This window comes from Pristiophorus japonicus, unplaced genomic scaffold (genome assembly GCF_044704955.1).
Source record: "Pristiophorus japonicus isolate sPriJap1 unplaced genomic scaffold, sPriJap1.hap1 HAP1_SCAFFOLD_836, whole genome shotgun sequence".
Taxonomy (NCBI): Eukaryota; Metazoa; Chordata; class Chondrichthyes; family Pristiophoridae; genus Pristiophorus; species Pristiophorus japonicus.
In genome coordinates this window covers 139,318-160,037 of record NW_027254758.1, presented here as the reverse complement: position 1 = coordinate 160,037, position 20,720 = coordinate 139,318, and the positions used below count along the sequence as shown (strand labels likewise).

General features: G+C 56.1%; 1 protein-coding gene across 1 annotated transcript in view; it reads right to left on the bottom strand.

Annotated features, from left to right (window-relative positions):
• The window catches only part of LOC139257419 (arf-GAP with coiled-coil, ANK repeat and PH domain-containing protein 2-like), a 172,958-nt gene that overhangs the window by 14,258 nt on the left and 137,980 nt on the right, over nt 1-20,720 (bottom strand). The window contains exons 12-18 of the mRNA XM_070874464.1: nt 19,797-19,897; nt 14,995-15,109; nt 13,749-13,933; nt 9,265-9,334; nt 8,099-8,193; nt 5,275-5,354; nt 3,012-3,202 (exon numbers count right to left, since the gene is read on the bottom strand). Coding sequence (XP_070730565.1) covers nt 3,012-3,202; nt 5,275-5,354; nt 8,099-8,193; nt 9,265-9,334; nt 13,749-13,933; nt 14,995-15,109; nt 19,797-19,897 — 837 coding nt within the window. The remainder of the gene's footprint in view (nt 1-3,011; nt 3,203-5,274; nt 5,355-8,098; nt 8,194-9,264; nt 9,335-13,748; nt 13,934-14,994; nt 15,110-19,796; nt 19,898-20,720) is intronic.

The following is a 20,720-nucleotide window of genomic DNA, read 5'->3' as shown; positions in this document are numbered from 1 at the left end:
ACCAGAACTGTGCACAGTGCTCCAAGTGTGGTCTAACCTAGGTATATGGAGACCAGAACTGTGCACGGTGCTCCAAGTGTGGTCTAACCCAGGTATATGGAGACCAGAACTGTGCACAGTGCTCCCAGTGTGGTCTAACCCGGGTATATGGAGACCAGAACTGTGCACGGTGCTCCCAGTGTGGTCTAACCCGGGTATATGGAGACCAGAACTGTGCACGGTGCTCCCAGTGTGGTCTAACCCGGGTATATGGAGACCAGAACTGTGCACAGTGCTCCCAGTGTGGTCTCACCCAGGTATATGGAGACCAGAACTGTGCACGGTGCTCCCAGTGTGGTCTAACCCAGGTATATGGAGACCAGAACTGTGCACAGTGCTCCAAGTGTGGTCTAACCTAGGTATATGGAGACCAGAACTGTGCACGGTGCTCCAAGTGTGGTCTAACCCAGGTATATGGAGACCAGAACTGTGCACGGTGCTCCCAGTGTGGTCTAACCCGGGTATATGGAGACCAGAACTGTGCACGGTGCTCCCAGTGTGGTCTAACCCGGGTATATGGAGACCAGAACTGTGCACAGTGCTCCCAGTGTGGTCTCACCCAGGTATATGGAGACCAGAACTGTGCACGGTGCTCCCAGTGTGGTCTAACCCAGGTATATGGAGACCAGAACTGTGCACGGTGCTCCCAGTGTGGTATAACCCGGGTATATGGAGACCAGAACTGTGCACGGTGCTCCCAGTGTGGTCTAACCCAAGTATATGGAGACCAGAACTGTGCACGGTGCTCCCAGTGTGGTCTAACCCAGGTATATGGAGACCAGAACTGTGCACGGTACTCCAAGAGTGGTCTAACCCAGGTATATGGAGACCAGAACTGTGCACAGTGCTCCCAGTGTGGTCTAACCCAGGTATATGGAGACCAGAACTGTGCACGGTGCTCCCAGTGTGGTCTAACCTAGGTATATGGAGACCAGAACTGTGCACGGTGCTCCAAGTGTGGTCTAACCCAGGTATATGGAGACCAGAACTGTGCACAGTGCTCCCAGTGTGGTCTAACCCGGGTATATGGAGACCAGAACTGTGCACGGTGCTCCCAGTGTGGTCGAACCCGGGTATATGGAGACCAGAACTGTGCACAGTGCTCCCAGTGTGGTCTCACCCAGGTATATGGAGACCAGAACTGTGCACGGTGCTCCCAGTGTGGTCTAACCCAGGTATATGGAGACCAGAACTGTGCACGGTGCTCCCAGTGTGGTATAACCCGGGTATATGGAGACCAGAACTGTGCACGGTGCTCCCAGTGTGGTCTAACCCAAGTATATGGAGACCAGAACTGTGCACGGTGCTCCCAGTGTGGTCTAACCCAGGTATATGGAGACCAGAACTGTGCACGGTACTCCAAGTGTGGTCTAACCCAGGTATATGGAGACCAGAACTGTGCACAGTGCTCCCAGTGTGGTCTAACCCGGGTATATGGAGACCAGAACTGTGCACGGTGCTCCCAGTGTGGTCTAACCCGGGTATATGGAGACCAGAACTGTGCACAGTGCTCCCAGTGTGGTCTCACCCAGGTATATGGAGACCAGAACTGTGCACGGTGCTCCCAGTGTGGTCTAACCCAGGTATATGGAGACCAGAACTGTGCACGGTGCTCCCAGTGTGGTATAACCCGGGTATATGGAGACCAGAACTGTGCACGGTGCTCCCAGTGTGGTCTAACCCAAGTATATGGAGACCAGAACTGTGCACGGTGCTCCCAGTGTGGTCTAACCCAGGTATATGGAGACCAGAACTGTGCACGGTACTCCAAGTGTGGTCTAACCCAGGTATATGGAGACCAGAACTGTGCACAGTGCTCCCAGTGTGGTCTAACCCAGGTATATGGAGACCAGAACTGTGCACGGTGCTCCCAGTGTGGTCTAACCTAGGTATATGGAGACCAGAACTGTGCACGGTGCTCCAAGTGTGGTCTAACCCAGGTATATGGAGACCAGAACTGTGCACAGTGCTCCCAGTGTGGTCTAACCCGGGTATATGGAGACCAGAACTGTGCACGGTGCTCCCAGTGTGGTCTAACCCGGGTATATGGAGACCAGAACTGTGCACAGTGCTCCCAGTGTGGTCTCACCCAGGTATATGGAGACCAGAACTGTGCACGGTGCTCCCAGTGTGGTCTAACCCAGGTATATGGAGACCAGAACTGTGCACGGTGCTCCCAGTGTGGTATAACCCGGGTATATGGAGACCAGAACTGTGCACGGTGCTCCCAGTGTGGTCTAACCCAAGTATATGGAGACCAGAACTGTGCACGGTGCTCCCAGTGTGGTCTAACCCAGGTATATGGAGACCAGAACTGTGCACGGTACTCCAAGTGTGGTCTAACCCAGGTATATGGAGAGCAGAACTGTGCACAGTGCTCCCAGTGTGGTCTAACGCAGGTATATGGAGAGCAGAACTGTGCACAGTGCTCCAAGTGTGGTCTAACCCAGGTATACGGAGACCAGAACTGTGCACAGTGCTCCAAGTGTGGTCTAACCCAGGTATACGGAGACCAGAACTGTGCACGGTACTCCAAGTGTGGTCTAACGCAGGTATATGGAGAGCAGAACTGTGCACGGTGCTCCAAGTGTGGTCTAACTAATGTTCAATATAAGTTAAGTGTGAGTTTTCTCCTTATTACCTTCCATCCCTTCTCTCCTCTCTGTCTCACTCTCCCTCTCTCTGTCTCACTCTCCCTCTCTCTGTCTCACTCTCCCTCTCTCTGTCTCACTCTCCCTCTCTCTGTCTCACTCTCCCTCTCTCTGTCTCACTCTCCCTCTCTCTGTCTCACTCTCCCTCTCTCTGTCTCACTCTCCCTCTCTCTGTCTCTGTCTCTCTCTCTCTCCATCCCTCCCCCTCCCCCTCTCTCTCTCTCTCTCTCCTCTCTCTCTCTCTCTCGAGTCTCGGAGCGAACTGAATCCTCAACCGCCCCGCGAGGTGGCTATTCGCCTGCGGGGTGCGTCGTCACTTACCCCGCGCGCGGCGGCGATCAGCGGGGTGCGGCTCCCGTCCTGGGCGTTGGGCCGGTTCACGCCGGCGCCAAACGCCAGCGCCTCGCACATCCCCGGCACTTCGCCCACGGTGGCTGCACGATAGAGAAGCAGATCCGGGGGGCTGGGCGCAGTCGGCAGTCGGTCTGTCGGGCACGCGTGGGCCTCGGTCCCTGGTACAGGCAGGAGAGGGAAATTAGTCACCCCGTCCGTTCACTGACCACCGTCTCTCCCTCAGGGAGATATCTGTCCACTGACTGGTGTCTCTCAGTCCCCTCTCCCTCAGGGGGATATCTGTACACTGACTGGTGTCTCTCAGTCCCCTCTCCCTCAGGGAGATATCTGTACACTGACTGGTGTCTCTCAGTCCCTCTCCCTCAGGGAGATATCTGTACACTGACTGGTGTCTCTCAGTCCCCTCTCCCTCAGGGAGATATCTATACACTGACTGGTGTCTCTCAGTCCCCTCTCCCTCAGGGGGATATCTGTACACTGACTGGTGTCTCTCAGTCCCCTCTCCCTCAGGGGGATATCTGTACACTGACTGGTGTCTCTCAGTCCCCTCTCCCTCAGGGAGATATCTGTACACTGACTGGTGTCTCTCAGTCCCTCTCCCTCAGGGAGATATCTGTACACTGACTGGTGTCTCTCAGTCCCCTCTCCCTCAGGGAGATATCTGTACACTGACTGGTGTCTCTCAGTCCCTCTCCCTCAGGGAGATATCTGTACACTGACTGGTGTCTCTCAGTCCCTCTCCCTCAGGGAGATATCTGTACACTGACTGGTGTCTCTCAGTCCCTCTCCCTCAGGGAGATATCTGTACACTGACTGGTGTCTCTCAGTCCCCTCTCTCTCAGGGAGATATCTGTACACTGACTGGTGTCTCTCATTCCCTCTCCCTCAGGGAGATATCTGTCCACTGACTGGTGTCTCTCAGTCCCTCTCCCTCAGGGAGATATCTGTACACTGACTGGTGTCTCTCAGTCCCCTCTCTCTCAGGGAGATATCTGTACACTGACTGGTGTCTCTCAGTCCCTCTCCCTCAGGGAGATATCTGTACACTGACTGGTGTCTCTCAGTCCCTCTCCCTCAGGAAGATATCTGTACACTGACTGGTGTCTCTCAGTCCCCTCTCCCTCAGGGAGATATCTGTACACTGACTGGTGTCTCTCAGTCCCTCTCCCTCAGGGAGATATCTGTACACTGACTGGTGTCTCTCAGTCCCTCTCCCTCAGGGAGATATCTGTACACTGACTGGTGTCTCTCAGTCCCTCTCCCTCAGGGAGATATCTGTACACTGACTGGTGTCTCTCAGTCCCCTCTCCCTCAGTGAGATATCTGTACACTGACTGGTGTCTCTCAGTCCCCTCTCCCTCAGGGAGATATCTGTTCACTGACTGGTGTCTCTCAGTCCCTCTCCCTCAGGGAGATATCTGTACACTGACTGGTGTCTCTCAGTCCCCTCTCCCTCAGTGAGATATCTGTACACTGACTGGTGTCTCTCAGTCCCCTCTCTCTCAGGGAGATATCTGTACACTGACTGGTGTCTCTCAGTCCCTCTCCCTCAGGGAGATATCTGTACACTGACTGGTGTCTCTCAGTCCCTCTCCCTCAGGGAGATATCTGTACACTGACTGGTGTCTCTCAGTCCCCTCTCTCTCAGGGAGATATCTGTACACTGACTGGTGTCTCTCAGTCCCTCTCCCTCAGGGAGATATCTGTACACTGACTGGTGTCTCTCAGTCCCTCTCCCTCAGGGAGATATCTGTACACTGACTGGTGTCTCTCAGTCCCCTCTCCCTCAGGGAGATATCTGTACACTGACTGGTGTCTCTCAGTCCCTCTCCCTCAGGGAGATATCTGTACACTGACTGGTGTCTCTCAGTCCCCTCTCCCTCAGGGAGATATCTGTACACTGACTAGTGTCTCTCAGTCCCCTCTCCCTCAGGGAGATATCTGTACACTGACTGGTGTCTCTCAGTCCCCTCTCCCTCAGGGATATATCTGTACACTGACTGGTGTCTCTCAGTCCCCTCTCCCTCAGGGAGATATCTGTACACTGACTGGTGTCTCTCAGTTCCCTCTCCCTCAGGGAGATATCTGTACACTGACTGGTGTCTCTCAGTCCCCTCTCCCTCAGGGAGATATCTGTACACTGACTGGTGTCTCTCAGTCCCCTCTCCCTCAGGGAGATATCTGTACACTGACTGGTGTCTCTCAGTCCCTCTCACTCGTGAAAAGTTACCTGAGCTTTCAGGAGAAGGGAGTTTTTTCAGAAATCTCTTCATCACATATTTGGCTTTGATCCACTGTTCCTTCTCCCGCCTGGAATCAATCACACAGTCGCTGTCAATTATCCATGTCTACACTGTCCCATCAAACACTCCCAGGGCAGGTACAGGGGGTTAGATACAGAGTAAAGCTCCCTCTACACTGTCCCATCAAACACTCCTAGGGCAGGTACAGGGGGTTAGATACAGAGTAAAGCTCCCTCTACACTGTCCCATCAAACACTCCTAGGGCAGGTACAGGGGGTTAGATACAGAGTAAAGCTCCCTCTACACTGTCCCATCAAACACTCCCAGGGCAGGTACAGGGGATTAGATACAGAGTAAAGCTCCCTCTGCACTGTCCCATCAAACACTCCCAGGGCAGGTACAGGGGGTTAGATACAGAGTAAAGCTCCCTCTACACTGTCCCATCAAACACTCCCAGGGCAGGTACAGGGAGTTAGATACAGAGTAAAGCTCCCTCTACACTGTCCCATCAAACACTCCCAGGGCAGGTACAGCACGGGGTTAGATACAGAGTAAAGCTCCCTCTACACTGTCCCATCAAACACTCCCAGGGCAGGTACAGCACGGGGTTAGATACAGAGTAAAGCTCCCTCTACACTGTCCCATCAAACACTCCCAGGGCAGGTACAGGGGGTTAGATACAGAGTAAAGCTCCCTCTACACTGTCCCATCAAACACTCTCGGGCAGGTACAGCACGGGGTTAGATACAGAGTAAAGCTCCCTCTACACTGTCCCATCAAACACTCCCAGGGCAGGTACAGGGGATTAGATACAGAGTAAAGCTCCCTCTGCACTGTCCCATCAAACACTCCCAGGGCAGGTACAGGGGGTTAGATACAGAGTAAAGCTCCCTCTACACTGTCCCATCAAACACTCCCAGGGCAGGTACAGGGGATTAGATACAGAGTAAAGCTCCCTCTGCACTGTCCCATCAAACACTCCCAGGGCAGGTACAGGGGGTTAGATACAGAGTAAAGCTCCCTCTACACTGTCCCATCAAACACTCCCAGGGCAGGTACAGGGAGTTAGATACAGAGTAAAGCTCCCTCTACACTGTCCCATCAAACACTCCCAGGGCAGGTACAGCACGGGGTTAGATACAGAGTAAAGCTCCCTCTACACTGTCCCATCAAACACTCCCAGGGCAGGTACAGCACGGGGTTAGATACAGAGTAAAGCTCCCTCTACACTGTCCCATCAAACACTCCCAGGGCAGGTACAGGGGGTTAGATACAGAGTAAAGCTCCCTCTACACTGTCCCATCAAACACTCTCGGGCAGGTACAGCACGGGGTTAGATACAGAGTAAAGCTCCCTCTACACTGTCCCATCAAACACTCCCAGGGCAGGTACAGGGGATTAGATACAGAGTAAAGCTCCCTCTGCACTGTCCCATCAAACACTCCCAGGGCAGGTACAGGGGGTTAGATACAGAGTAAAGCTCCCTCTACACTGTCCCATCAAACACTCCCAGGGCAGGTACAGGGGATTAGATACAGAGTAAAGCTCCCTCTGCACTGTCCCATCAAACACTCCCAGGGCAGGTACAGGGGGTTAGATACAGAGTAAAGCTCCCTCTACACTGTCCCATCAAACACTCCCAGGGCAGGTACAGGGAGTTAGATACAGAGTAAAGCTCCCTCTACACTGTCCCATCAAACACTCCCAGGGCAGGTACAGCACGGGGTTAGATACAGAGTAAAGCTCCCTCTACACTGTCCCATCAAACACTCCCAGGGCAGGTACAGCACGGGGTTAGATACAGAGTAAAGCTCCCTCTACACTGTCCCATCAAACACTCCCAGGGCAGGTACAGGGGGTTAGATACAGAGTAAAGCTCCCTCTACACTGTCCCATCAAACACTCTCGGGCAGGTACAGCACGGGGTTAGATACAGAGTAAAGCTCCCTCTACACTGTCCCATCAAACGCTCCCAGGGCAGGTACAGGGGGTTAGAGACAGAGTAAAGCTCCCTCTACACTGTCCCATCAAACACTCCCAGGGCAGGTACAGGGGTTTAGATACAGAGTAAAGCTCCCTCTACACTGTCCCATCAAACACTCCCAGGGCAGGTACAGGGGGTTAGATACAGAGTAAAGCTCCCTCTGCACTGTCCCATCAAACACTCCCAGGGCAGATACAGCACGGGGTGAGATACAGAGTAAAGCTCCCTCTGCACTGTACCATCAAACACTCCCAGGGCAGGTACAGGGGGTTAGATACAGAGTAAAGCTCCCTCTACACTGTCCCATCAAACGCTTCCAGGGCAGCTACAGGGGGTTAGATACAGAGTAAAGCTCCCTCTACACTGTCCCATCAAGCACTCCCAGGGCAGGTACAGCACGGGGTTAGATACAGAGTAAAGCTCCCTCTACACTGTCCCATCAAACACTCCCAGGGCAGGTACAGCACGGGGTTAGATACAGAGTAAAGCTCCCTCTACACTGTCCCATCAAACACTCCCAGGGCAGGTACAGGGGGTTAGATACAGAGTAAAGCTCCCTCTACACTGCCCCATCAAACACTCCCAGGGCAGGTACAGCACGGGGTTAGATACAGAGTAAAGCTCCCTCTACACTGTCCCATCAAACACTCCCAGGGCAGGTACAGGGGGTTAGATACAGAGTAAAGCTCCCTCTACACTGTCCCATCAAACACTCCCAGGGCAGGGACAGGGGGTTAGATACAGAGTAAAGCTCCCTCTACACTGACCCATCAAACACACCGACACTGTGAGAGGCAAAACAACTTCTCCTTAAAGCGGAGGCTTACCGTGGGCTCTCGGCTGTGACCTTGCTCACACCTGCGTCCTGCCACTCGGCCTCGTATATGCTGTTAACAACATTATTCCCCAGCGCACAGATTAGCTGAAGAAATAAGAGAACGAGATTGCTAAATTGTACAGAATCCCAATGGACCCAAACCCCTTCCCATTCACTCCCACTGTACACAATCCCAATGGAGCCAAACCCCTTCCCATTCACTCCCACTGTGCACAATCCCAATGGACCCAAACCCCTTCCCATTCACTCCCACTGTACACAATCCCAATGGAGCCAAACCCCTTCCCATTCACTCCCACTGTACACAATCCCAATGGACCCAAACCCCTTCCCATTCACTCCCACTGTACACAATCCCAATGGACCCAAACCCCTTCCCATTCACTCCCACTGTACACAATCCCAATGGAGCCAAACCCCTTCCCATTCATTCCCACTGCGCACAATCCCAATGGACCCAAACCCCTTCCCATTCACTCCCACTGCGCACAATCCCAATGGACCCAAACCCCTTCCCATTCACTCCCACTGTGCACAATCCCAATGGACCCAAACCTCTTCCCATTCACTCCCACTGCGCACAATCCCAATGGACCCAAACCCCTTCCCATTCACTCCCACTGCGCACAATCCCAATGGACCCAAACCCCTTCCCATTCACTCCCACTGTGCACAATCCCAATGGACCCAAACCCCTTCCCATTCACTCCCACTGCGCACAATCCCAATGGACCCAAACCCCTTCCCATTCACTCCCACTGTGCACAATCCCAATGGACCCAAACCCCTTCCCATTCACTCCCATTGCGCACAATCCCAATGGACCCAAACCCCTTCCCATTCACTCCCACTGTGTACAATCCCAATGGACCCAAACCCCTTCCCATTCACTCCCACTGCGCACAATCCCAATGGACCCAAACCCCTTCCCATTCACTCCCACTGCGCACAATCCCAATGGACCCAAACCCCTTCCCATTCACTCCCATTGTACACAATCCCAATGGACTCACACTCCCAGATGTGGGAGGGTTACATCATTGACGTAAAATCCCAACATGGCTGCGGAGTGAAATCCGATCTGTGCTGACCGCCCACGGTGAACTCTGAACCCTGACCTCACTGGTTCGACCCTCATCGCAGACTTGCCCTCACCTTAAGTAATTCTGGTTCCCATGAATCCAGGGTCAGTGATCGGACTTTGGAGAGGTGGACTCCCAGGCTCCTGAAAAGCAGAAATTCACAAGTGATACAGTGGGAGGGGGACTAACCCTCTCGCCCACCTCCTCCCAGTTACAGACCCTGTTCCCTATTGGAGGGGGATGAACCCTCTCACCCACCTCCTCCCATTTACAGACCCTGTTCCCTATCGGAGGGGGATTAACCCTCTCGCCCACCTCCTCCCAGTTACAGACCCTGTTCCCTATCGGAGGGGGATTAACCCTCTCGCCCACCTCCTCCCAGTTACGGACACTGTTCCCTATCGGAGGGGGATTAACCCTCTCGCCCACCTCCTCCCAGTTACAGACCCTGTTCCCTATCGGAGGGGGATTAACCCTCTCACCCACCTCCTCCCAGTTACAGAACCTGTTCCCTATCGGAGGGAGATTAACCCTCTCGCCCACCTCCTCCCAGTTACAGACCCTGTTCCCTATCGGAGGGGGATTAACCCTCTCACCCACCTCCTCCCAGTTACAGACCCTGTTCTCCATCGGAGTGGAATTAACCCTCTCACCCACCTCCTCCCAGTTACAGACCTTGTTCCCTATCGGAGGGGGATTAACCCTCTCACCCACCTCCTCCCAGTTACAGAACCTGTTCCCTATCGGAGGGAGATTAACCCTCTCGCCCACCTCCTCCCAGTTACAGACCCTGTTCCCTATCGGAGGGGGATTAACCCTCTCACCCACCTCCTCCCAGTTACAGCCTGTTCCCTATCGGAGGGGGATTAACCCTCTCACCTACCTCCTCCCAGTTACAGACCCTGTTCCCTATCGGAGGGGGATTAACCCTCTCGCCCACCTCCTCCCAGTTACAGACCCTGTTCCCTATCGGAGGGGGATTAACCCTCTCGCCCACCTCCTCCCAGTTACAGACCCTGTTCCCTATCGGAGGGGGATTAACCCTCTCGCACACCTCCTCCCAGTTACAGACCCTGTTCCCCATCGGAGGGGGATTAACCCTCTCACCCACCTCCTCCCAGTTACAGACCTTGTTCCCTATCGGAGGGGGATTAACCCTCTCACCCACCTCCCAGTTACAGACCCTGTTCCCTATCGGAGGGCGATTAACCCTGTCACCCACCTCCCCCCAGTTACAGACCCTGTTCCCTATCGGAGGGGGATTAACCCTCTCACCCACCTCCTCCCAGTTACAGACCCTGTTCCCTATCGGAGGGCGATTAACCCTCTCACCCACCTCCCCCCAGTTACAGACCCTGTTCCCTATCGGAGGGGGATTAACCCTCTCACCCACCTCCCAGTTACAGACCCTGTTCCCTATCGGAGGGGGATTAACCCTCTCACCCACCTCCTCCCAGTTACAGAACCTGTTCCCTATCGGAGGGAGATTAACCCTCTCGCCCACCTCCTCCCAGTTACAGACCCTGTTCCCTATCGGAGGGGGATTAACCCTCTCACCCACCTCCTCCCAGTTACAGCCTGTTCCCTATCGGAGGGGGATTAACCCTCTCACCTACCTCCTCCCAGTTACAGACCCTGTTCCCTATCGGAGGGGGATTAACCCTCTCGCCCACCTCCTCCCAGTTACAGACCCTGTTCCCTATCGGAGGGGGATTAACCCTCTCGCCCACCTCCTCCCAGTTACAGACCCTGTTCCCTATCGGAGGGGGATTAACCCTCTCGCCCACCTCCTCCCAGTTACAGACCCTGTTCCCTATCGGAGGGGGATTAACCCTCTCGCACACCTCCTCCCAGTTACAGACCCTGTTCCCCATCGGAGGGGGATTAACCCTCTCACCCACCTCCTCCCAGTTACAGACCTTGTTCCCTATCGGAGGGGGATTAACCCTCTCACCCACCTCCTCCCAGTTACAGACCCTGTTCTCCATCGGAGTGGAATTAACCCTCTCACCCACCTCCTCCCAGTTACAGACCTTGTTCCCTATCGGAGGGGGATTAACCCTCTCACCCACCTCCTCCCAGTTACAGACCCTGTTCCCTATCGGAGGGGGATTAACCCTCTCACCCACCTCCTCCCAGTTACAGACCCTGTTCCCTATCGGAGGGGGATTAACCCTCTCACCCACCTCCTCCCAGTTACAGACCCTGTTCCCTATCGGAGGGGGATTAACCCTCTCACCCACCTCCTCCCAGTTACAGCCTGTTCCCTATCGGAGGGGGATTAACCCTCTCACCCACCTCCCAGTTACAGACCCTGTTCCCTATCGGAGGGCGATTAACCCTCTCACCCACCTCCCCCCAGTTACAGACCCTGTTCCCTATCGGAGGGGGATTAACCCTCTCACCCACCTCCCAGTTACAGACCCTGTTCCCTATCGGAGGGGGATTAACCCTCTCACCCACCTCCTCCCAGTTACAGAACCTGTTCCCTATCGGAGGGAGATTAACCCTCTCGCCCACCTCCTCCCAGTTACAGACCCTGTTCCCTATCGGAGGGGGATTAACCCTCTCACCCACCTCCTCCCAGTTACAGCCTGTTCCCTATCGGAGGGGGATTAACCCTCTCACCTACCTCCTCCCAGTTACAGACCCTGTTCCCTATCGGAGGGGGATTAACCCTCTCACCCACCTCCTCCCAGTTACAGACCCTGTTCCCAATCGGAGGAGGATAAACCCTCTCACCCACATCCCCCCAGTTACAGACACTGTTCCCTATCGGAGGGGGATTAACCCTCTCACCCACCTCCTCCCAGTTACAGACCCTGTTCCCTATCGGAGGGGGATTAACCCTCTCACCCACCTCCTCCCAGTTACAGACCCTGTTCCCTATCGGAGGGGGATTAACCCTCTCACCCACCTCCTCCCAGTTACAGACCCTGTTCCCTATCGGAGGGGGATTAACCCTCTCACCCACCTCCTCCCAGTTACAGACCCTGTTCCCTATCGGAGGGGGATTAACCCTCTCACCCACCTCCTCCCAGTTACAGACCCTGTTCCCTATCGGAGGGGATTAACCCTCTCGCCCACCTCCTCCCAGTTACAGACCCTGTTCCCTATCGGAGGGGGATTAACCCTCTCACCCACCTCCTCCCAGTTACAGACCCTGTTCCCTATCGGAGGGGGATTAACCCTCTCACCCACCTCCTCCCAGTTACAGACCCTGTTCCCTATCGGAGGGGGATTAACCCTCTCACCCACCTCCTCCCAGTTACAGACCCTGTTCCCTATCGGAGGGGGATTAACCCTCTCACCCACCTCCTCCCAGTTACTGACCCTGTTCCCTATCGGAGGGGGATTAACCCTCTCACCCACCTCCTCCCAGTTACAGACCCTGTTCCCTATCGGAGGGGGATTAACCCTCTCACCCACCTCCTCCCAGTTACAGACCCTGTTTCCTATCGGAGGGGGATTAACCCTCTCGCCCACCTCCCAGTTACAGATCCTGTTCCCTATCGGAGGGGGATTAACCCTCTCGTCCACCTCCTCCCAGTTACAGATCCTGTTCCCTATCGGAGGGAGATTAACCCTCTCACCCACCTCCTCCCAGTTACAGACCCTGTTCTCTATCGGAGGAGGATTAACCCTCTCGCCCACCTCCTCCCAGTTTCAGACTGTTCCCGATCGGAGGGGGATTAACCCTCTCACCCACCTCCTCCCAGTTACAGACCCTGTTCCCTATCGGAGGGGGATTAACCCTCTCACCCACCCCCTCCCAGTTACAGACCCTGTTCCCTATCGGAGGGGGATTAAACCTCTCACCCACCTCCTCCCAGTTACAGACCCTGTTCCCTATCGGAGGGGGATTAACCCTCTCACCCACCTCCTCCCAGTTACAGACCCTGTTCCCTATCGGAGGGGGGATTAACCCTCTCACCCACCTCCTCCCAGTTACAGACCCTGTTCCCTATCGGAGGGGGATTAACCCTCTCACCCACCTCCTCCCAGTTACAGACCCTGTTCCCTATCGGAGGGGGATTAACCCTCTCGCCCACCTCCTCCCAGTTACAGACCCTGTTCCCTATCGGAGGGGGATTAACCCTCTCGCCAACCTCCTCCCAGTTACAGACCCTGTTCCCTATCGGAGGAGGATTAACCCTCTCACCCACCTCCTCCCAGTCACAGACCCTATTCCCTATCGGAGGGGGATTAACCCTCTGGATTAACCCTCTCACCCACCTCCCCCCAGTTACAGCCTGTTCCCGATCGGAGGGGATTAACCCTCTCACCCACCTCCTCCCAGTTACAGACCCTGTTCCCTATCGGAGGGTGATTAACCCTCTCACCCACCTCCTCCCAGTTACAGACCCTGTTCCCTATCGGAGGGTGATTAACCCTCTCACCCACCTCCTCCCAGTTACAGACCCTGTTCCCTATCGGAGGGGGATTAACCCTCTCACCCACCTCCTCCCAGTTACAGACCTTGTTCCCTATCGGAGGGGGATTAACCCTCTCGCCCACCTCCTCCCAGATGCAGTGTAAACCCCTCTGCCCGCTCACCTGTGGATACCAGAGCACTCGATGCACAAGGTGATGCCGAGATTAATGCTGGCCCAACGAGGATCTGCTCTCCCACAATCGCAGCACCGCTCGTTGCCTGGCAACCGGACCACCTGCTGAAGGACGCTGGGGCCTTCTCTCGGCCCTTCCTTGCCCAGCGAGGACGCGGCATTCATCTCCGAGCTCTGTGGGAAAGGCAAAATAATAAACACGGCAGTACTGAGGGAGTGCCGCACTGTCGGAGGGGCAGTACTGAGGGAGTGCCGCACTGTCGGAGGGGCAGTACTCAGGGAGCGCTGCACTGTCGGAGGGGCAGTACTGAGGGAGCGCTGCACTGTCGGAGGGGCAGTGCTGAGGGAGTGATGCTCTGTCGGAGGGTCAGTACTCAGGGAGCGCTGCACTGTCGGAGGGGCAGTACTGAGGGAGTGCCGCACTGTCGGAGGGGCAGTACTGAGGGAGTGCCGCACTGTCGGAGGGGCAGTACTGTGGGAGTGCCGCACTGTCGGAGGGGCAGTACTGAGGGAATGCTGCACTGTCGGAGTGGCAGTACTGAGGGAGCGCCGTACTGTCGGAGGGGCAGTACTGAGGGAGTGCTGCACTGTCGGAGGGGCAGTACTGAGGGAATGCTGCACTGTCGGAGTGGCAGTACTGAGGGAGCGCCGTACTGTCGGAGGGGCAGTACTGAGGGAGTGCTGCACTGTCGGAGGGGCAGTACTGAGGGAGTGCCGCACTGTCGGAGGGGCAGTACTGAGGGAGCGCCGCACTGTCGGAGGGGCAGTACTGAGGGAGCGCCGCACTGTCGGAGGTGCGGTACTGAGGGAGCGTTGCACTGTCGGCGGGGCAGTACTGAGGGAGTGCTGCACTGTTGGAGGGACGGTACTGAGGGAGCGCCGCACTGTCTGAGGGGCCGTCTTTCGGATGAGGCGTTAAACCGAGGCCGCGTCTGCCCTCTCGGGGGCTCGTACAAGATCCCACGGCCACTACAGGGGAGAAGAGCAGGCGGTTGTTCCCCCCGGTGTCCTGGGGCCAAGACTTATTCCTCAACCAGCCTCGCTGAAACCGATGATGTGGTCATTGACGTCACTGCTGTTTGTGGGAGCTTGCTGTGCACAACTATCAGGGTGTGCGCGGGGGGGAGGGTGTGTGGTGTGCGTATATCAGGCTAACTTGACACTAGGCCGGGGCCGGAGCCTGGGCTTGTCCCGCTCCGCGAGCCGCCCCACCGTGCAAGGCCACGGCCCCTCACCTCTGCGGCCGTGTCTGAGTCCGGCGCCTCACGGTAGGCCGTGTCGATGCTGGACCCCACCGCCTGGATCCACGCCTGTCGCAGTGACTCAGAGTCCGCCTGGAGGACACAGCTCCTGAAAAGGGAAGAGGGTTACAGCGGACAACAAGGCTCACTCCCGATCCACGGGCCTACACAGTTGTCTCGTTACCGCCACCGGAAATCCAGCGACTTGACCGTTGACCCCGAGACCGGCGTTCAACTCCCACCGCGACAGCTACAGGCTGAACTCCAGGACGTATTTACCGAGGCGTATGAAAGCACGGGCCTTACGCGAAACATCCGTAAGACAAAGGTCCTCCACCAGCCTGTCCTCGCCGCACAGCACTGCCCCCCAGTCATCAAGATCCACGGCCCGGCCCTGGACACCGTGGACCATTTCCCAAACCTCGGGAGCCTCCTCTCAACAAGAGCAGACATTGGCGACGAGGTCCAACACCGCCTCCAGTGCAGCCCTCGGCCGCCTGAGGAAAAGAGTGTTTGAAGACCAGGCCCTCAAATCCACCACCAAGCTCATGGTCTACAGGGCTGTAGTGATACCCGCCCTCCTGTATGACTCAGAGACATGGACCATGTACAGTAGGTATCTCACCCCCAGCTCATGGTCTACAGGGCTGTAGTGATACCCGCCCTCCTGTATGGCCCAGAGACATGGACCATGTACAGTAGGTATCTCACCCCCAGCTCATGGTCTACAGGGCTGTAGTGATACCCGCCCTCCTGTATGGCTCAGAGACATGGACCATGTACAGCAGGTATCTCACCCCCAGCTCATGGTCTACAGGGCTGTAGTGATACCCGCCCTCCTGTATGGCTCAGAGACATGGACCATGTACAGTAGGTATCTCACCCCCAGCTCATGGTCTACAGGGCTGTAGTGATACCCACCCTCCTGTATGGCTCAGAGACATGGACCATGTACAGCAGGTATCTCACCCCCAGCTCATGGTCTACAGGGCTGTAGTGATACCCGCCCTCCTGTATGGCTCAGAGACATGGACCATGTACAGTAGGTATCTCACCCCCAGCTCATGGTCTACAGGGCTGTAGTGATACCCGCCCTCCTGTATGGCCCAGAGACATGGACCATGTACAGTAGGTATCTCACCCCCAGCTCATGGTCTACAGGGCTGTAGTGATACCCGCCCTCCTGTATGGCTCAGAGACATGGACCATGTACAGTAGGTATCTCACCCCCAGCTCATGGTCTACAGGGCTGTAGTGATACCCGCCCTCCTGTATGGCTCAGAGACACGGACCATGTACAGTAGGTATCTCACCCCCAGCTCATGGTCTACAGGGCTGTAGTGATACCCGCCCTCCTGTATGGCTCAGAGACACGGACCATGTACAGTAGGTATCTCACCCCCAGCTCATGGTCTACAGGGCTGTAGTGATACCCGCCCTCCTGTATGACTCAGAGACATGGACCATGTACAGTAGGTATCTCACCCCCAGCTCATGGTCTACAGGGCTGTAGTGATACCTGCCCTCCTGTATGGCTCAGAGACATGGACCATGTACAGTAGGTATCTCACCCCCAGCTCATGGTCTACAGGACTGTAGTGATACCCGCCCTCCTGTATGGCTCAGAGACATGGACCATGTACAGTAGGTATCTCACCCCCAGCTCATGGTCTACAGGGCTGTAGTGATACCCGCCCTCCTGTATGACTCAGAGACATGGACCATGTGCAGTAGACACCTCAAGTCGCTGGAGAAATACCACCAACGATGTCTCCGCAAGATCCTGCAAATCCCCCGGGAGGACAGACGCACCAACGTTAGCGTCCTCGACCAGGCCAACATCCCCAGCATCGAAGCACTGACCACACTCGACCAGCTCCGCTGGGCAGGGCCACATTGTCCGCACGCCCCCAGACACGAGACTCCCAAAGCGAGCGCTCTACTCGGAACTCCTTCACGGCAAGCGAGCCCCAGGTGGGCAGAGGAAACGTTACAAGGGACACCCCCCTCCCTGATAAAGTGCAACATCCCCACCGACACCTGGGAGTCCCTGGCCCAAAGACCAGTGCCGCCCCTAAGTGGAGGAAGTGCATCCGGGAGGGCGCTGAGCACCTCGAGTCTCGTCGCCGAGAGCGTGCAGAAAGCAAGCGCAGGCAGCGGAAGGAGCGTGCGGCAAACCAGTCCCACCCTCCCCTTCCCTCAACCACCGTCTGTCCCACCTGTGACAGGGACTGTGGCTCTCGTATTGGGCTGTTCAGCCACCTGAGGACTCATGTTAACAGTGGAGGCAAGTTTTCCTCGATTCCGAGGGACGGCCTATAACGATGATGACTATTAACTCCCCTCTGAAATGGCCCAGCGAGACACTCACCAGAGCCGCCCACCACCTCCAACACTTCCCTCCCTCCCTCCACCACCGGCACACCGTGGGCCGCAGTGTGCACCGTCTCCAAGACCCACCGCGGCAACTGGCCAAGGCTTCTTCGGCAGCACCTCCCAAACCCACCGCCTCTGCCCGCCACGGAGGACCAGGGCAGCGGGCGCATGGGAACACCACCCCCTCCACGTTCCCCCTCCCCAGTCACACACACCGTCCCGACTGGGGGCTCTACCGGCCGTTCCTGCATCGTCGCCGGGTCACAATCCCGGAACTCCCTCCCGAACAGCACTGTGTGGGAGCACCTTCACCACACGGGACTGCAGCGGTTCAAGAAGGCGGCTCACCTCCACCTTCTCAACTGCGACGAGGGACGGGCGACAAACGCCGGCCTGGCCAGCGAGGCCTATAAACCCGTGAAATAGTTTTTCTAAGTCTCTGATTCTCACCTCATCTGTCTTTCACTCAGTCTCTCTCTCTCCCTCTCGCTGTCTCTCCTTCTTTCTGTCTCTCTCGCTCTCTCTCTTCGTCTTGCTCTGTCTCTCTGTCTCTCTCCCTCTCGCTCTGTCTCTCTCTCTGTCTCTCTCTCTCTCTATCTCTCGCTCTCTCTCTCTCTCTCACTCTCTGTCTCTGTCTCTCTGTCTCCCTCTCTCAGTTGCGCTGTCTCTCACTCTCTCCATCTCGCTCTGAATCTCCTCTCTGTCTCTCCTTCTCTCAGTCTCTATGTCGCGCGCTCTCTCTCTCTCTCTGTCTCTCTCTCTCTCTCTGTCTCTCTCTCTGTCTCTCTCTCTCTCTCTCTCTCTCTCTCTCTGTCTCTCTCTGTCTCTCTCTCTCTCTCTCTCTCTCTCTCTGTCTGTCTGTCTGTCTGTCTGTCTCTCTCTCTCTCTCTCTCTCTCTCTCTGTCTCACTGGCCCTTTTCCCCCGTCTCCCACACTTTAGTTCGATCACAACTGGAGTACTGCGTGCAGTTCTGGTCACAACATTACAGGAAGGACGTGATTCCACGGGAGAGGGTACAGAGGAGATTTATCAGGATGTTGCACTAGAGAGGGTACAGAGGAGATTTACCAGGATGTTGCACTGGAGAGGGTACAGAGGAGATTTACCTGGATGTTGCACTGGAGAGGGTGCAGAGGAGATTTACCAGGATGTTGCACTGGAGAGGGTGCAGAGGAGATTTACCAGGATGTTGCACTGGAGAGGGTGCAGAGGAGATTTACCAGGATGTTGCACTGGAGAGGGTGCAGAGGAGATTTACCAGGATGTTGCACTAGAGAGGGTGCAGAGGAGATTTACCAGGATGTTGCACTGGAGAGGGTACAGAGGAGATTTACCAGGATGTTGCACTGGAGAGGGTACAGAGGAGATTTACCAGGATGTTGCACTGGAGAGGGTACAGAGGAGATTTACCAGGATGTTGCACTGGAGAGGGTACAGAGGAGATTTACCAGGATGTTGCACTGGAGCGGGTGCAGAGGAGATTTACCAGGATGTTGCACTGGAGAGGGTACAGAGGAGATTTACCAGGATGTTGCACTGGAGAGGGTACAGAGGAGATTTACCAGGATGTTGCACTGGAGAGGGTACAGAGGAGATTTACCAGAATGTTGCACTGGAGAGGGTACAGAGGAGATTTACCAGGATGTTGCACTGGAGCGGGTGCAGAGGAGATTTACCAGGATGTTGCACTGGAGAGGGTACAGAGGAGATTTACCAGGATGTTGCACTGGAGAGGGTACAGAGGAGATTTACCAGGATGTTGCACTAGAGAGGGTACAGAGGAGATTTACCAGGATGTTGCACTGGAGAGGGTACAGAGGAGATTTACCAGGATGTTGCACTGGAGAGGGTACAGAGGAGATTTACCAGGATGTTGCCGGGACTGGAGAATTTTAGCCATGAGGAAAGATTGGATAGGCTGGGGTGGTTCTCTCTGGAACAGAGGAGGCTGAGGGGTGACCTGATTGTGGTGTATAAAATGATGAGCGGCCTGGATAGAGTGGATAGGACGGACCTGTTTCCCTGGGCAGAGGGGTCAACAACCAGGGGGCTTGGATTGAAAGTAATTGGGGGGAGGTTTAGAGGGGATTTGAGGGGAGAGGGTGGAGGGGGGGGTCAGGGGCAGGGTCTGGAACTCACGGCCTGAAAGGGCGGTAGAGGCAGAAACCCTCCCCACATTTGGCAGGCAGTGCACCTTGAAGTGCCGTAAGCTACAGGGCTACGGACCCAGAGCGGGAAAGTGGGATTAGGTCGGGGGGGGGGGCTCTTGGTCGGCCGGCGCGAGGCGGACACGATGGGCCGAAATGGCCTCCTTCCGCGCTGTGAGTTTTGGTGTGTCTATGACTCAGCAATCTGGGCCCTATGGCACCCCTCCCCCTCCTCCGCTGCCCCCCGATTCCCAGCGATCGGCGCGACGTACGTGCGAACCGAGACCACCTCAAAGCAGAAACGTCGCTCGATCTCGTCCAGGGGCTTGACGGAGCACAGTCTGAGATCCTCCACCACCGGGACCGGATCCTCCTGAGGGAGGCGACAAATTGGGAGTCAGTCAAAGGCTCCGACTCGCGAACCCTCAACGTCTCATCACCCACGGTCACCGAACCACCGCCCCCTCCCACATCCGCACGGAGCAGGCACAAAGGCCCAGGCTTCATTCCGGGCCTGGTGCTGGAGTTCGCCTGATCTCTCTCACCCGGAGTGGGACTGAAACCTCTTCCCCCCTCCGCACAGAGCAGGAAATGCTCAGGCTTCAATCCGGGCCTAGTGCTGCAGTTAGCCTGATCCTCACACCCCCCCCCACCCCCCCGGTGTGGGACAGCAGCCCCGCACATGCACACAGAGCAGGAAATGCCGAGGCTTCATTCCGGGCCTGGTGCTGGAGTTAGCCTGATTCTCACACCCGGTGTGGGACAGAGCACACACACACACACACACACACACACACAGAGCAGGAAATGCCGAGGCTTCATTCCGGGCCTGGTGCTGGAGTTAGCCTGATCCTCACATCCACCCCCCCCCCCCCCCCCAAGGGTGTAGGACAGCGCCCCCACACACACACACAGAGCAGGAAATGTCCAGGCTTCATTCCGGGCCTGGTGCTGGAGTTAGCCTGATTCTCACACCCGGTGTAGGACAGCGCCCCCACACACACACACAGAGCAGGAAATGTCCAGGCTTCATTCCGGGCCTAGTGCTGGAGTTAGCCTGATTCTCACACCCGGTATGAGCCCACACCCCATACAGAGCAAGACTCACCGTTTGGAGCGTGGGCAGGAACATCGGTGGGGCTCAGGGACAGCAGAGGATCGGGAAGGTCATGGCGGACTTGTGACCAGTCATCAGG